The sequence below is a fragment of the Doryrhamphus excisus genome, linkage group LG19, assembly GCF_037039965.1.
Source record: "Doryrhamphus excisus strain RoL-2023G ecotype Guam linkage group LG19, RoL_Dexc_Guam_v1.1, whole genome shotgun sequence".
Taxonomy (NCBI): Eukaryota; Metazoa; Chordata; class Actinopteri; order Syngnathiformes; family Syngnathidae; genus Doryrhamphus; species Doryrhamphus excisus.
The window spans coordinates 5,744,460-5,763,092 of record NC_136375.1 but is presented as its reverse complement, the minus strand read 5'-3'; the positions used below and the strand labels follow the sequence as shown (position 1 = coordinate 5,763,092).

Sequence of the window (18,633 nt, the reverse complement as noted above, 5' to 3'; positions counted from 1 at the left end):
TGCCGCCTAGTTACCCCAATACTACACCTAACTTGGATCGCCTTTTCTTCCATAACCAACCACCAAACGGCGATAGATTGGGGTCGCAATGTTCAAATCATGATGAAGTGACGGAGGACTGTATTGACGTTACCTCTTTGTTTACTTCCTGTTTCAGCAGCTTGGCCTTGACTTAATTGCATCCTCTATTGGCGGTGAAATCTTCTCTTTACTTTTGTTTTTGTTGTTTTTGCGCAGTATTTCTTCAACTTTCTATCCAGGATATTAAACTTGCTGTCTCGTGCGTCTTTGTCTGCCCGTGTCCTCTGCCCGTTCTTTATTTACTTTGTCTTTATTGTCTGCCCGTCAGACAAAGTGTCCCTATTTCACCAAGCGACTCTTAAATAGAAGCTCACTCATTTCTCAATTTTGCCCACCTCCCACCCCCCGTCATAAACCCTCCTATGTACACACACGGGCGCACACAACAGGTCTATTGTGGAGTATTGCTTTGGCGGCAGGCCTCCTCTGGGTTTCCACAGAAACCAGCAAAAGCAATAACTGCACACTTGACCCCTCTGCTCTCTTATTGGCCTTCGCACGCACACCTCAAATCTAATCTTGGAGAGTGAGCCTCCAAAGTGATATTCCTCCATCTGCCCCCGAGGATTGGACAATGAGAAGGAGGGGCAGCAAAGACACGAGGAAGTTAATCATTTCATCTTGCTGCGAACCTGGAGACCATGTGATCGATCTTGTCACCACAACACACACACGCAGCCTCTATCTGTCACACACACGTTCACGTCTCCCAACGACGAGATGGAACCCAAACGACTGACTTGCGGTTTGTTTGTACAGCATATTCTGTACATATCCCCCATACAGTCACATTGCAAAGGGAAACAGGCTTTGGGGGGCTGCCAGTTTTCAAAAACATGATCTCAACTCAGGAATCCTAAACAGAAAACGTCTTGTTACTTCCTGTTGCCGTTACAAACCAAAATGGCTGACTTCCTGTTTGTTTCACAGCATAGCTTCTTGAGACTTTTTTGTGCAATGCTTCATGATAGACTTGCCTACCAAATTTCATGTTGCTAAGTGAAACGGGCTTTGAGGCCTGAACACTTAATAACACTTAAAAACAACAGCAAAACAACAGCTTCAAACCAAGATGGCTGACTTCCTATTTGTTTCACGGCATAGCTTCTTGACACTTTTTTGTGCGATGCTTCATGATAGACTTGCCTACCAAATTTCATGCTGCTAAGTGAAACGGGCTTTGAGGCCTGAACACTTAAAAACACTTAAAAACAACAGCAAAACAACAGCTTCAAACCAAGATGGCTGACTTCCTATTTGTTTCACGGCATAGCTTCTTGACACTTTTTTGTGCGATGCTTCATGATAGACTTGCCTACCAAATTTCATGCTGCTAAGTGAAACGGGCTTTGAGGCCTGAACACTTAAAAACACTTAAAAACAACAGCAAAACAACAGCTTCAAACCAAGATGGCTGACTTCCTGTTTGTTTCACGGCTTAGCTTTTTGAGACTTTTTTGTGCGGTGCTTCATGATAGACTTGCCTACCAAATTTCATGTTGCTAAGTGAAACGGGCTTTGAGGCCTGAACACTTAATAACACTTAAAAACAACAGCAAAACAACAGCTTCAAACCAAGATGGCTGACTTCCTATTTGTTTCACGGCATAGCTTCTTGACACTTTTTTGTGCGATGCTTCATGATAGACTTGCCTACCAAATTTCATGCTGCTAAGTGAAACGGGCTTTGAGGCCTGAACACTTAAAAACACTTAAAAACAACAGCAAAACAACAGCTTCAAACCAAGATGGCTGACTTCCTGTTTGTTTCACGGCATAGCTTCTTGAGACTTTTTTGTGCGATGCTTCATGACAGACATGCCTACAAAATGTCATGTTGCTAAGTGAAACATGCTTTGAGGGCTGAATTTTCAAAAACGTGATGTCATTTCTGAAATCTGGGGTGTAGAGAACCCTAAATTTGCTGCATCAAGCCAAAATGGCTGACTACTTGTTTGTTTCAATACATGGGTTCTTCAGACTTGTTTTGTGTATACTCATGATAAAGTGAAAACCGACTTTGAGGGATGAATTGTCATAAAATCCATCAGCAATCCAACCCGCCATTACTCCAGTCTTTGTTTACCAACATACAGTAGCTAACGCTACACAATGAAGTGTGCGATGGTAAATAAGCATGAAAATGTTGCTTCATGTTGCTTATTTGTGCAGCCAAACGGCAAGTAGAAAGCTTTGAAATCTGATCCTGTTGTTTGTGTTTGTGAGTCTATGAGAGTGCTGCTTGTGTGTGTATGTGTGTGTGTGTGTGTGTGTGTGTGTAGTGAGTCATTGAAAAGCTACTGAAGGACTCTGCAGTACATCAGAACAATAAAAGCTTGCTTATGATGATTTCTTCCCCTTGGTAATCAGGTCAGGGTCGATTGGATTGTTTTGTGTGTGTGTTGTGTAATTGTGTGTGTTCTCCCCTGCAGTGTTTCCTTCTGGAACACAAGTATGTACTTTGCCAACGTCCATTTGTGCGTGTGTACTTTGTCTTTAAAGGAGGTTTCTTTGACATTTAAGTTTGGTCATATCCATACGCTGCTAGATGGCAATAAAGCAGAGCCTAATCTGTCCCACATTCACTTACCTTTTGTGTATTTCTCTCTCATCGGTGTCCTTCAGTTCTCCAAGGAGAAGTACCTGCTGGAGTCTCCTCCCGAGAAGCTGCGTAAGGAGCTGGAGGAGGAGCTGAAGCTGAGCCCCGCCGACATCAGGAGTCATGGCTGGTACCACGGGCACATACCCAGAGAGGTGCGTCCCAATTACACACACAAGACTGCAGAACCGTGAGCGCCTTGGGGGCTTTCCCATCGGTAAACCCAGATCATGCCAAGTACTACCGGGTACTGTTTTATAGTACCAGGTTGGCCAGGGTTTCAAGCGTGACGAGACGATACAGAGATGTGTCATCGCGTTAACATTGCATGCTAAAAAAAATAAACATATTATCTTACCTATTCCATATTCTGGCGGCACGGCAGTCGAGTGGTTAGCGCACAGACCTCACAGCTAGGAGACAAGGGTTCAATTCCACCCATCTGGGTATCTCTGTGTGGAATTTGCATGTTCTCCCCGTGCATTCATGGGTTTTCTCCAGGTACTCCGGTTTCCTCCCACATTCCAAAAAAAACATGCTATGTTAATTAGCGACTCCAAATTGTCCAGCCAGGGGGGCTTAGCAGGATATGAATGAATGTAGTAGACATTCAAAAAAAATCAAAAATTCCAAAAAACAAACAAGAACAGGGATATAACTTTCCCACTTTTGGACAGATTTAGTAGAGATATTCAATTGTTTTAGGCCACCATTAAAGTTACACAAGTACACACAATCTATTATATAATAATAAATAATATATAATAATATCATAATAAATTATTATTATTATATTATTAATTAGCCTATTATTATTACTATTATCATTATTCTTCTTCTGATTAGTAGTAGTATTAGTATTAGTAGTAGTAATAGTAGGCTAGTATTAGCCTGCTTATTGGCTTGCTTATTAGCCTGATTTTGCCCTATTATATGAAATTTGTAAATTTTTGTAAAAAAAAAAATCAATAAAAAATATAAAATTATTTAGGGGGGCTTAAGAAAATGGATGGATGGGTTTTGCAGGGTGCAAAACTCTCCCAAAGACAGGAAGTCCCACACGCGGCAGACGTGCTTGTTCTGAATGGGATCTGCGTTTTAAAGTATTGGCCGATGTCGATACCGTCCTTTTTCACTGATATCGTCCCATACCGATCTGTGGCCGATCGACCAAAGCAGCCCTAGTTTTGACTAATAATAAACCATAGACTACCACGAAACAGCCATGAATTCATTCATGGAAAAACTCGATATAGCGAGGGAACGATAATGAAACCACAAGAGACGACTGTACTGTAACTGCCTTGGCGGAGGTATTTACATTTATTTGTATTTGTGTAGAGCAGCAATGACTTTGACACACACAATGAATCCCATCATCTCTCTCCGCTCAGCAGGAATTACTTAAGTGTTGACAAAAGAGGGAAGCGGTGCCAAGCAGACAGCTGCGTTTGCTCTGCAATTGCTTTTCACAGCTGGCCACAAACACACACACACATACACACACACATGGAAGGTGTTTGTTACCTCCAATCAGCTTCTGCTGTCTGTGTCGTCTCATTTACAAAACATATTCATTCATTTATTTCTCAGGCCGTAAACAACATCTAGATCAGGTTTCTGGTGGCTCCTCCTTGGTATTATTTCACAGCTGATGTATCTTTAACTGGTAGAGCATCAAATATTAGCCCTCCATCTACAGCAGGGGTCTCAAACTCAATTTACCTGGGGGCTACTGGAGCTCGGGTCTGGGTGAGACTGGGCCGCATCAGGTGTTCCAAAAACAAAAACAAAAAAAAACGCATTTATTAAAAACAGAAAAATGAATAAACTTTGCTTTGGTTCCGATTTTCCACAATAAAAGCTCTGATAAAACATTCCACTGTTCTCAAATATCTTAATTTTTATTTTTCTACACAAAATAAGATGAAAAATAAATAAACAAATCAGTAATAAATAAATAAATATAATAATACTAATAATAAAACGGCAAATAATAAAAACTTAAGAAACCACATATAGTTGGTGGGTAGACAAATTATTTTTTTCAGATTAAAATTACCAAAGCATTATTAGAGCCCTGTAGACATGACAAAACACGACTATAGTCACATTTATACTCTTTTTATTTACAACATATTGCGCAACTGCAGGGTCTTGAGACACATGCTAACTCACAAACTAGAGAGCTAGCGACCTAAACGGTAGCCTTCAAGTTATTTCCTTTAAACTTAAATAGCCAAAAACTTACCACTTCCACACGGATAGGGAGGATAACTATTAACAGTTATTTAACCTTTAACATGAACATTAATCAAACATAATAATTTTTTCTGGGTACATGATACCATACAGCATCCATATCAAACTTGCGCGGGCCGCACTAACATTAAACTTTCATATCAAGGCGGGGGCTTCAAACTAGTGTCCTGCGGGCCACATTTGGCCCGCGGGCCGCGTGTTTGAGACCCCTGATCTACAGAAAGCCACTTTAACATGGAAGACATGACAATAGTCTGTCTGTGCCAATCACACGCATGCAGCATGCTTGTCATCTATGTGTATGCTGCCCTCTTCTGGTCGCTTTTGTCTTCCTATATGTCAAATCTTTACTGCTCTGCTCTCATTGCATTCACTTTATAACACAAATAACGCCTCTGTTTATATTGTTATATAGTTATAGGCTCTCAGCTCACTCTGACGCAAAGATTGCTGTCCATGGTCGATTGTTTTTCTCTTTCAGTTGGACTGAAAACACCAGAAAGGGCATTTTGGCAATAATGCTGAACACAATATATTTATACTGATGCAGCAATGGCTGCCGGCGCTCTGATTCATCGCTGCCAGTTTGTGGACAGCACTGCAGATGCATTTTGGGAAATGTCCCAAGGCATGTTGTAATTAATCCCCATGGATTAACATTCCATTGTTTAGCTCTGAATGAAAAAACATTCATTCATTCATTTTATCAACGCTTATCCACACGAGGGTCACAGGGGGTGCTGGAGCCTATCCCAGCTGTCTTCGGGCGAGAGGCGGGGTACCCCTGGACTGGTGGCCAGCCAATCACAGGGCACATATAGACAAACAACCATTCACACTCACATTCATACCTATGGACAATTTGGAGTGGCCAATTAACCTAGCATGTTTTTGGAATGTGGGAGGAAACCGGAGTACCTTGAGAACATGCAAACTCCACACAGAGGTGGCGGAGGTTGGGATTGAACTCGGGTCTGAACTGTGGGATTGAACTGTGAGGTCTGCGCGCTAACCACTCTTCCACCGTGCAGCCCTGAATGGAAAAACATAACATTTTTAACTTTCATTCATAGTGTTAATGTTGAGTGGCAGCAAAAAGTAAGGATTTAACAAGGATGCCATCCCTTTTCATCCACTAGGGGGCATATTTCCACTGTATAGTATGCTAAGGCAGTATTGTTTTTCCACCAGGGGCTGCATACTGAAAATCAACAGATGCAGGGGCCACTTTGATGTTTGTAGGTTCTTATCATTTCATTTTAAAAAGGCCATAAACAATTTAAATACATATGATATTTAAAGATATCACACTCATTTTTGGGCCTTTGTATTGTGTTCTGGACTCATATAGAGCAGCTATACACAATAACCCACATAGACTTTCTAGATCTTCCAGACTATGCACCTCTTCCGGAAGTGTTTCTATTGGTTTCCGCTTTTCTTTTTTTTACCAAAACAGTATATGTAATTTACTCCTCCTCTATACACACAGTGTGTGCCTGGGTATGCCCATATAAGGAAGTTTGGGTTGATGTCAGTGGAAAACAACCTCTGTAAAACAGCGTACAGAGTCATCATCATCATCAACTTTATTTGTATAGCACTTTTCCTGCAAAGACATGCAACACAAAGTGCTTTACAGAATTAAAAACAATTACCACAATTAAAAGGAAAAACAATTACTAAGAAAGCCCCTCCCTCCATACCAGACACACACACACACACACACACACAATCACACACAGTAAGGAGACATGGCATGGCACTGAAGATCAAGGAAACGCCACCTTTGGGGCCACCCACACTGGGAGGAGTCGCAGGCCGTGCCATCAGGGGGACCAGCACCCGGGCCCCCTGACTCTAACAGACAGGCGGACCCCCACATTAAAGGGAGGAACCCTTTATGGAAAAACTGCCTTCATGGCTCACGTCCAGATACGCAAACCTCATTGCATGATGCCTTGGCATCGTTTAGCACAAGAACGGTTCTAGTCCATCATTTCTCAACACCAACACCAGCTTTCACATTTCCTCTGTGAAGGTGTCAGAAACTCTGGTTGTGCGTCACGGAGACTTCCTGGTACGCGACTCCCTGGTCAACGTGAGCGACTACGTGCTGACGTGTCGCTGGGACAACGAGGCGCTGCACTTCAAGATCAGCAAAGTTCTGATCAAGTCCAGCGACAGCAAGGTACACACACCACTGAAAGCATCATATATGTACGTGGATGGGTCCACATATTTGTAGTCATATCTTTTCCGTGTCTATGTCCTCTTCTTCGTGTTCGTACTACGTCGCAGGTCCAGTATGTGCTGGAGTCGGAGAGCTTCGACTCGGTCCAGGAGCTGGTACGCTTTTACGTGAGTCAGCGCAAACCCGTCTCCCAGTCCAGCGGCGTCCACATCTACTGCCCGGTGAGCAGGACCCTCCCGCTGCGCTACCTGGAGGCCACCTTTGCCCTCGCCAGCAGCAAGCAAGGCTCCGCCTACTCTCCGTCCAGCCAGAGGGGGGCGTATATCAAGAGGAGGAGCGTCACCATGACCGACGGCCTCACCGCAGAGAAGATGATTCCTCACAGGTGAGTGCACTTGACGACTCGCTGGGTCCACACTCCTTCTTTCTTCCTCTTCTTCTTCTTCTTCTTCTTCTGTCAACTTTGTGCATCATGTTTCATGACTGCTTCTTGTTATACACGCAATCAGCGACTCAGACAGCCCCAGTCCACTTGGGACACCGGTGGCACCACCAGACCCGGACCCGGAACCCGTGCCCACGTGCAGGTGGTGTGTGTACTGTATGAGTGTGAGACACAGTAGTAGTAGTAGTATTTGTAGTAACACACCTGCCACCTTCCTGGAGTTGCCCTCACCTCATTAAGAACCCCTTTAAGAATCAAATGGAAATAAAAATAGGCTAGCTAGGAGACCAGGGTTCAATTCTACTCTCTCTGTGTGGAGTTTGCATGTTCTCCCCGTGCATGCGTGGGTTTTCTCCGGGTACTCCGGTTTCCTCCCACATTCCAAAAACATGCTAGGTTAATTAGCGACTCCAAATTGTCCATAGATATGAATGTGAGTGTGAATGGTTGTTTGTCTATATGTGCCCTGTGATTGGCTGGCCACCAGTCCAGGGTGTACCCCGCCTCTCGCCCAGAGACAGCTGGGATAGGCTCCAGCACCCCCCGTGACCCTTGTGAGGAAAAGCGGTAGAAAATGAATGAATGAATGAATATTAATATAAATATTAGAGCATTCCTTCTCAAAAACTAGTTGCAGCTCCTTCTCCCTTAGAGTTGACGCAAAAGTCAGACTGATTCTTGCCTTTCAAGCAGGTCTGCACCACATTTGAATGTCTCCCTTCACACCGGATCCCGCTTCTCTCACCAATACACATGACCACGCCCCCTCCCCGTCACCTGCCACCTGACTTAAAGCCAACCCGGCTGATTTTTGTACCATCTTTTGGCAGCCCTTCCACCATCCACCACCACAAAGATGCCATGAGAAACTGTGCAATGAGCATGGACCAGATTCAGGAGTACCGCTGCCCCCTGTCGCCCGTCGGAGAGACCCCCCTGTCGCCTGCGTACTGTGCAAGTAAGCCCATCATCCATACAGGCGCTCACGTTTAGTAAAAAGATGTTAAGTGTCTTCTGTCATCTCCAGTCACGAGACAGAGAGCCCACTCAGGCGGGCGTGTCCTGGCCGTGGTGCCGCCCTCCCCCGTCACGCGGCATTCCAGCGACCCTCAGCTCAGCCCCACCTCCGGCAACAACCCCCCGGAACATCCCGCCTCCCACTCGGCACACTCCTCGCCCGCGCATCGCGCCGCTTTGCAAGCACACTCCTCGGACACGGCGGGGAGCTACTGTGACCTCAGACCCTGCCCCGCCGGACCCCCGAAACCTCCCACCAAGAGCTACGTGGAGCGATTGCGCGTGGAGGAGGGGAGGAATGAAAGCGCCAGGGGGGAAGGAGACGGGATGTGCAGCGCTCCCTTGGTGGAGACCGCATCCTTCTTCCGACCATCCAGGTATGACGCCTAAAACTTTTTTCATACAACATATTCCAATAATTGTTTCCGTTTAAAGGGGAAGCGCACTTTTTGGGAATTTTGCTCATCATTCCCAAACACATATTATATCCCTTTTCTGTGCATTGTAGCGTGAGAAAATGAGTCATTAATATAAGCTAACATGAGTGCTTAGTACTCCTTACTACTTACGACTTACTACTAACTACTGACTATTTGCTACTCACTACTTAGTACTTAGTACTCCTTACTACTTACGACTTACTACTAACTACTGACTATTTGCTACTCACTACTTAGTACTTAGTACTCCTTACTACTTACGACTTACTACTAACTACTGACTATTTGCTACTCACTACTTAGTACTTAGTACTCCTTACTACTTACGACTTACTACTAACTACTTACTACTTGCTACTTGCTACTCACTACTTAGTACTTAGTACTCCTTACTACTTACGACTTACTACTAACTACTGACTACTTGCTACTCACTACTTAGTACTTAGTACTCCTTACTACTTACGACTTACTACTAACTACTTACTACTTGCTACTCACTACTTAGTACTTAGTACGCCTTACTACTTACGACTTACTACTAACTACTTACTACTTGCTACTCACTACTTAGTACTTAGTACTCCTTACTACTTACGACTTACTACTAACTACTGACTACTTGCTACTCACTACTTAGTACTTAGTACTCCTTACTACTTACGACTTACTACTAACTACTGACTATTTGCTACTCACTACTTAGTACTTAGTACTCCTTACTACTTACGACTTACTACTAACTACTTACTACTTGCCACTCACTACTTAGTACTTAGTACTCCTTACTACTTACGACTTACTACTAACTACTGAGTATTTGCTACTCACTACTTAGTACTTAGTACTCCTTACTACTTACGACTTACTACTAACTACTGACTACTTGCTACTCACTACTTAGTACTTAGTACTTAGTACTCCTTACTACTTACGACTTACTACTAACTACTGACTATTTGCTACTCACTACTTAGTACTTAGTACTCCTTACTACTTACGACTTACTACTAACTACTGACTACTTGCTACTCACTACTTAGTACTTAGTACTCCTTACTACTTACGACTTACTACTAACTACTTACTACTTGCTACTCACTACTTAGTACTTAGTACGCCTTACTACTTACGACTTACTACTTGCTACTCACTACTTAGTACTTAGTACTCCTTACTACTTACGACTTACTACTAACTACTAACTACTTGCTACTCACTACTTAGTACTTAGTACTCCTTACTACTTACGACTCACTACTTACGACTTACTACTTGCTACTCACTACTTAGTACTTAGTACTCCTTACTACTTACGACTTACTACTAACTACTGACTACTTGCTACTCACTACTTAGTACTTAGTACGCCTTACTACTTACGACTTACTACTTGCTACTCACTACTTAGTACTTAGTACTCCTTACTACTTACGACTTACTACTAACTACTTACTACTTGCTACTCACTACTTAGTACTTAGTACTTAGTACTCCTTACTACTTACGACTCACTACTAACTAATTACTACTTGCTACTCACTACTTAGTACTTAGTACTCCTTACTACTTACGACTTACTACTAACTACTTACTACTTGCTACTCACTACTTAGTACTTAGTACTCCTTACTACTTACGACTCACTACTAACTAATTACTACTTGCTACTCACTACTTAGTGCTTAGTACTCCTTACTACTTATGACTTACTACTAACTACTTACTACTTACAGCTACTTACTACTAACTACTTAGTACTTATGACTTACTAGTTACTAGTTACTACTTACTACTAACTACTTACAGCTACTTACTACTAACTACTTACTACTAACTACTACTTACAGCTACTTACTACTAACGACTTACTACTTACTACCTGCTACTTACTACTAACTACTTAGTACTTACCACCTACTACTTACTACTTAGTACTACTTACTACTTAGTACTACTTACTACTAACTACTTAGTACTTCCTACTTACTACTTAACAGCTACTTACTACTAACTATTTAGTGTGTGTGTGTGTGTTACCAACTATTAACTTTATTTCGGTTTTACAACACAAGAAGGATTTTTTTTTTTACTTTATAATTTACTTTCTTGAAGAATATAAGTTTGCACTCCACAAAATAATTATAGTATATTCTAAAATGATTTTTGCTGTACTTCCATATTTTTATATTTAACATACAACAGCAAAAAGTGTTTTTCTTATGACTTAACATGAAATGACGGCCTCGCAGTGAGGCCACCATCCCCGTCCTCCACAGTTCCAATACTGTCTACAAGGCTTGCCTAATGCTAATTACGTATATTGCACTGTATACTTTATAGGTACTGTATACTCTACAGGTACTGTCTACTGTGTACCGTATAGGTACAAGCTTGAGGTAAATAATGGTGTATTATGGTGTATAATTCCTTCCGTGTTGCATTGTTTCCCGTGCAGGTACGAGTCCTGCATCATGCCCGCTGACAACAAACCCCTGGAGATGTCCGTGCTGAAGAGGGTAAAAGAGCTGCTGGCTGAGGTGGACGCAAGGACGGCGGCCAAACACATCACCTTGGTGGACTGCACGGTGCTTGAACACACACACACACACACACACACACACACACAAACAGGAAGTTCATCCATCACATAAGATGACACTTAACTTTTTTATGTTTCTTTTTCTGAGCAGGTTGCAAGAATAGTGGGCGTGACCTCAGATATGCAAAGGATGATGGGCGTGTCCTCGGGCTTGGAGTTACTCACGCTACCTCACGGGCACCAGCTGAGATTGGACCTGCTAGAGAGGTAACGACGTTACCACAATATATTTGAACCAACCAAAGGGCGATACATAAACACATAAAGGCAAACATCATAAATACGGAAGAATTCAGAAGCTTAACGTAAATTAGCAAAACAATCCTGTTCCACCCTGACAACAATTACAATAAATGACTAAATACAATATCAATAAATCATTCAATCAAACAGTTGCACCCTCAAAAATGATAAAGAAATAACTACAATTTGCAGCTGTGAAAATAAAATAGAGCATCATGAATACATAAATATATACGTAACTATGATAACACAGTCAGCACCATTTTCCTCACAGGTCTTAGTGACTTAGTAACTTAGTTACTGACTACTTACTACCGAGTACTTACTACTTACTATTTGGTACTACTTACTACCTACTACCTACTACTAACTACTTACTACTTAGTACTACTTACTACTTAATACTAACTACTTACTGCTTAGTGCTTAGTGTTTCGTACTACTAATTACTAACTACTTACTACTTAATACTATCCACTTACTACTTAGTGCTTAGTACTACTTACTGCTTACTACTAACTACTAACTACTAACTACTAACTACTAACTACTAACTACTTACTACTTACTACTTAGTGCTTAGTACTACTTACTACTAACTACTTACTATTTACTGCTTAGTACTACTAACTACTTACTACTTAGTGCTTAGTACTACTTACTACTTAGTGCTTAGTGCTTAGTACTACTTACTACTAACTACTTACTACTTGGTGCTTAGTACTACTTACTACTAACTACTAACTACTAACTACTTACTACTTACTACTTAATACTTAATACTTAATACTTAATACTAACTACTTACTACTTACTACTTAGTGCTTAGTACTACTTACTACTTACTACTTACAACTTACTACTTAGTACTACTTACTACTAACTATTTACTACTTAGTGCTTAGTACTACTTACTACTAACTACTTAGTGCTTAGTACTACTTACTACTAACTACTTATTACTACTTACTACTTAATGCTTAGTACTACTTACTACTAACTACTTACTACTAATTGCTAACTAGTCAGTGCTAAGTACTACTTACTACTAACTACTTAGTGCTTAGTACTACTTAGTACTAACTACTTACTACTTAATACTAACTACTTACTACTTAGTGCTTAGTACTACTTACTATTTACTACTTACTACTTACTACTTACTACTAACTACTTACTACTAACTATTTACTACTTAGTGCTTAGTACTACTTACTACTTACTACTTTCTACTTACTACTTACTACTTACTACTTACTACTTAGTACTTAGTACTTAGTACTTAGTACTTAGTACTACTTACTACTTACTACTAACTACTTACTACTAACTATTTACTACTTAGTGCTTAGTACTACTTACTACTTTCTACATAGTACTTAGTACATACTACTTACTACTTACTTTAGTATTTACTACTTGCTACTTACTACTTTGTACTTAGTACATACTACTTACTACTTACTACCTAGTGCTTAGTACTACTTACTACTTACTAGGTACTTACTACTTACCAGCTACTTACTAGCTACTTACTACTAACTACTTAGTACTTACTATTTACTTTATTACTTACTACTAACTACGTAGTACTTAGTACTTAGTAGTAAACCCTTGCCATGAGTTACCCCGATAGTGACAAAGGATGCGTATGTCCACCAGTGGATGTCCGTGGGAGAAAGCGTTCCTCCAGTGTTTTCCCTTCCTTGATCGTTGAGTGGCTCCCCAGGTTCTACACCATGTCCATCATGACGGCGGTGGACCTGCTGGGCTGCACGGGGAGCACCGAGGAGAGGGCGGCGCTGCTCCACAAGACCATCCAGCTGGCCGCCGAGCTGAAGAGCAACCTGGGCAACATGTTTGGCTTCGCCGCCGTCATGAGGGCCTTGGAGCTGCCGCAGGTAAGGGACGAGGCCACGCCCCCTCGCCGTTCTTTCCCGCCTCACGTCTCCTCACGCGTCCTTTCTGCTACGCCTGAAGATATCCCGGCTGGAGCAGACGTGGGTGACGCTACGGCAGAGACACACGGAAGGTGCCATCTTGTACGAGAAGAAACTCAAACCTTTCCTAAAGAACTTGAATGACGGCAAAGGTGAGTCTGTGGGAATAGCGCCTTCCTTTTGGCCCCGTGGTGGGTTGTTTACAGCTATGAAGTTTATTATGAAATATCACTAATATCCAAAATAATACATTTTAGCTAGCTAACAAGCTTGGAAACATCACACACATTAGCCCAGGGGTACCCAAAGTGCAGCCCGGGGGCCACTTACGGCCACTAGCTGTTTTTTTATTGGCCCTCTGCACATTCTAGCAATGCAATTGTGCTAACCACTCGTCCATCGTGCAGCCTAGATTTCACGTTTTAGTATTAATTTTATGTAAACATTATTTAAGCTTTGTTTGATACAGCGCCCCCTAGTAGTGGTTCCAGCTATGGGCCACGGGGGCTATTGCCCAGGGCGGCATTCTCCACATGGAGTCTGCACATGGCAGACGAGCGCCCTCTACAGGCGGGACACCCGGCCCAAGGCGACCAAACGTGACGTGGATGAAATGTGGATGAAACCAATGATTATAGCAAGGGGCGCCACTGCGCCACCTGCTGGATATTTACTCAGGGACACGTTGCACCAAAATGGCCAAAGTGTTGCAGGTGTTTGACATTCCCATCTCCGACTTCCAGAGTCCAGCGTTCTGTCCAGCACCACCTTCCCACACCTCATCCCTGTCCTGTCTCTGCTGGAGCGAGGCCTGGTGCTCGGAGAGGCCCCGGAGCCCTGGGAGAGCGCCGAGGTGGGCGTGGACGTGGTCATGCACCACTTGGAGGCGGCCCGGACCGTGGCGCATCACGGGGGGGTCTACAGGAGCAACGCTGAGACCAAACTGCTGGGTAAAGACTTTCTTTGGTTCTTCCACCACACGTCTTACGTATCCGACTGTCGCAGCTTCAGAAACATGAAATCAAAATGAATATTTAAATACGTAAATCAGTGGTCTCAAACTCACAGCCCGTGGGCCAAATGCGGCCCGTGGGACGCGAGTTTGAGGCCCCTGCCTTGATATGAAAGTTTAATTTGTTTAATTTGTTTTTTGATTTGCTTATTTATTTTTCCATCTTATTTTGTGTTGAAAAATAAAAATTAGCATTAAACATTTATTTAATAATTTAATAATAAATAAAAATGTATTTGTTTCATTTTTCATTTTTTCATTTTTTCATTTTTTCATTTTTTCATTTTTTCATTTTTTAATTTGTTTCGTTTGTTTCGTTTGTTTCGTTTGTTTCGTTTGTTTCATTTGTTTTTTGATTTGCTTATTTATTTTTCCATCTTATTTTGTGTCGAAAAATAAAAATTAACATTAAACATTTATTTGATAATTTAATAATAAATACCAATTTATTTATAATAATTTATAATTATTTATAATTATTATTATTCTAATTTCTAATTTAATTTAAGAACCAAAGCACTGAAAAAGTGGAGGGTATAGCAGAAGCATTGCAGACTATTATATTATATATATTTATTAATATTTAATATAATTAATATGTATTAATATTTTTTATTTATATATATATATTATATTTATTTAATATTTATTTAATAATTTAATAATAAATAAAAATTAATTTGTTCATTTGTTTCATTTGTTTTTTGATTTGCTTATTTTTCCCTCTTATTTTGTGTCAAAAAGTAAAAATTAACATTAAACATTTATTTACTAATTTAATAATAAGTAAAAATTTATTTATAATAATTTATAATAATGTATAATAATTATTATTATCATTTATAATTTAATTTAAGAACCAAAGCACTGAAAAAGTAGAGTGCAGAAGCATTGAAGACTGTTATATTATATATATTTATTAATATTTAATATTTAATATAATTAATATTTATTAATAATTTTATTATTATTTTGTATTATTTATATATATATATATATATATATATATATATATATATATTTATTTATTTATTTTACCTGATGCGGCCCAGCCTCACCCAGTCCCTAGCTCCAGTGGCCCCCAGGTAAATTGAGTTTGAGACCCCTGACGTAGATGAATAAACCCAACTGGCAGCCACAGTGCATCATGGGAGGGAGGGACTACCAGTGGCGGCACATTGTTACCATGTGGTCCGCTTGTGAAGAACCTTTATGCTCCTTCCTCCTCTGCAGGATTCCAAGTGCAAGCGGAGATACACGAGATCTTCCACACGGAGTTCCAGATGCGCCTCCTGTGGGGCAGCCGCGGCTCCGAGGGCAGCCAGCTGGAACGATACGAGAAGTTCGACAAGGTCCTCACCGCTCTCTCGCACAAGCTGGAACCTCCGGTGCGCCACAGCGAGCTATAGCAGCAAACCACAAGCTACAGAAACACTTAGCGCCTGCTAGCGGTCTCGCCTTGCATGGCCACGGAGGACAGGGGAGGGGCTCCCATTTGACCGGAGACGCGAGTCGCAGTCCCGGATGTGGCCGTCAGCGGACGCATAGAAGAGCCACAGGAAGAGGACTACGACTACGGTAGCCTCCGAGGGCTTCGGCTCTCCTCCACGCGGACACCGCTGTCTCACGCTGAAGGACGTCGGAAGGACCACCCACCACGTACCCCGCCGTAACGTCAACATCACGTTGTCTGTGTGCACCTGTCCGCATTCCTTCTTTTTTTTAAGCATCTTATTTATTTTGTAAATGATCTCCAGACATTCTCAATGTTGATAAGCAAGGAGGCGAGATGGAGCATGCATCCCAAAAATACAATATTTCATATCTAACCCACACATTTCTCCATCAGCGAAGGAAGCAGTTCCCATCTGTGCCCAGCAGAGGGCGACCTCATCCAGCCTTGAAAGACCACCACAACTCCTCCATGCTGACTATTGGATGCTTATTTCCCAGTGTGTTCCGCAGCCTACCGGTTCAGGTTGGAATCTGCTCACCCTGATGGTGGAAAGATGGAGGATTCTGTTTTGTTTTTTGTTTTTCATTCATCAATTCCCTTTTCGGATACCAAAAGAGTGACAGGCGGAGCTTAAATGTCAAGTGACTTTCATGAGTGAAAGGACGGGATGCTGTTTGGGAATGATGATGTTTTTGTTTGCTTGTTTGTTTTTTTACATATTGTACATAGCAGGTCACTTTTTTCTAATAAAATGATTGCTTGTTTCACAAAAGTTGTAGTATGATAAATTATTTCATGCTGTAGATAGAAATGGGTGTAATTGTTATTTTCATTAAATATATAATGCATCCATTACATTTAAATATAGACATATGCAGATATTCAATGAAATAAGTAATGCATACATTAGTTCTAAAGATATAACTCTTGGAAACATTTAATTGCAATTACTGGATGATGCATACGTTTGATTTCGTACACTCAAAAAATAAACGTTTAGCCTCAACAAAAAAAATCAACGCAACAGTTTCCATTAGTCTTTCTTAGTTATGACAACTTAATTTGACCAGCAAAAAATATTGCATTGCAAGAATTAGCTTTTCCTCTTCATTCAAAGCTTATTTTAAGTAATGCTTACTGAATAATTGTTTTTAAATAAAAAAAAAGAATAATAAGAATAATAAAGTTTTTAAGTTCGTAACTCAAAGAAATATGTTAAGTCAACTGACTTAATCATTTTATTCAAAGTAGTTGAATTTGTTGTCTACTTAATCATAATAACAATGCACACAGCTTTTTAAGTAGAAGTAACTTAATATATTATATATATATAATTTGCTAAATAAAATACATAAATAAAATTTGAGTGTATATGACATGCTAAATTAAGTTCATGTAATAGCCAACATTATTTTTTGAACATAACTTTAAAAATAAAGTTAGCAACTTAGAAAGTTTATCTAAATCAATTAAATTTTTTTACATTGCATTTATGTATTAAATCAAGTGGCGTCAACAGATATTCTGAATTACTTTTTAGAGTGTATATATGATGTGATATGCTGTATATTCACATAACTAAATATATAATATATACAGCACATTACATGTAAATATAGAAAGCATTCCATTGCATTCAGCTGGCCTAGGAACGCCTTGGTGTCCTCCCGGTGGAGAATGGAACGGAATGGTTGTGTGAATGTGTGATAATCACATTGTTATTATTATTATTTATTATTATTTATTAGTTATTTATTATTTTCCAAGTATGCCATATATGTCTAAATATATTTCAGCCCCTGGAAATGGAGGTAATTCCAAATTGCCATGCTTTTGTAAAACATCTTAAACACTTTAGTCACATATTGATAGTTTTTTCATGTATTCATTTATTGTGTTGCTAATAACAAATAATCATAATCGCAGCATGAGGCGTTTTGATGCAATGCAGAGTAACGGCCAGCAGAGGTCAGCATTCTGCGCATTCTGCGTACTAGGCCGCTAATCAGCCCATCAGTTTCATGGAGGTGCAAGATTCCCCTTGGTGTTATTTTGTTTCTTCGTGTTAAAAGGAGGAAATGCAGATGTGGACATCCTGTTTCTTTAAAAAAGTACTCTTACTAGCCGACAGAGATTCTTTCTGAATACAAAAGGATGAAGCGTCATGGCCAACAATAGCAAACTCATCACGGCGCTGCTGTCTTTTGTCTCGGCCGCCCATACAGTTCCATAAGCGGAACATGTTATGGATGTAATCTCTAAGCGGATTCTCCCTGCTCGGGTGTTCATTTCAGCTCTTTATGTTCCTTATTGAAACAGACAGACATAAGATCTTGCAGACC

The 18,633-nt window shown here is 40.7% G+C and overlaps 1 protein-coding gene across 3 annotated transcripts in view; it reads left to right on the top strand.

The window, feature by feature from the left end:
• Positions 1-17,045, top strand: part of sh2d3ca (SH2 domain containing 3Ca) — a 43,027-nt gene extending 25,982 nt beyond the window's left edge. Inside the window, exons 2-13 of one of the 3 annotated variants that reach the window (XM_058057909.2) lie at positions 2,707-2,835; positions 6,984-7,133; positions 7,244-7,521; positions 7,646-7,723; positions 8,412-8,539; positions 8,609-8,975; positions 11,497-11,626; positions 11,732-11,847; positions 13,613-13,784; positions 13,864-13,975; positions 14,567-14,773; positions 16,069-17,045. In XM_058057909.2, the coding sequence (XP_057913892.2) occupies positions 2,707-2,835; positions 6,984-7,133; positions 7,244-7,521; positions 7,646-7,723; positions 8,412-8,539; positions 8,609-8,975; positions 11,497-11,626; positions 11,732-11,847; positions 13,613-13,784; positions 13,864-13,975; positions 14,567-14,773; positions 16,069-16,244 (2,043 nt within the window). In that variant the 3' untranslated portion in view covers positions 16,245-17,045. Of the gene's footprint in view, positions 1-2,706; positions 2,836-6,983; positions 7,134-7,243; positions 7,522-7,645; positions 7,727-8,411; positions 8,540-8,608; positions 8,976-11,496; positions 11,627-11,731; positions 11,848-13,612; positions 13,785-13,863; positions 13,976-14,566; positions 14,774-16,068 lie in introns of all 3 variants that reach the window. The other 2 variants (XM_058057907.2, XM_058057910.2) reach the window with 2 other exon arrangements.
• The last annotated feature ends 1,588 nt before the right edge of the window (positions 17,046-18,633 follow it).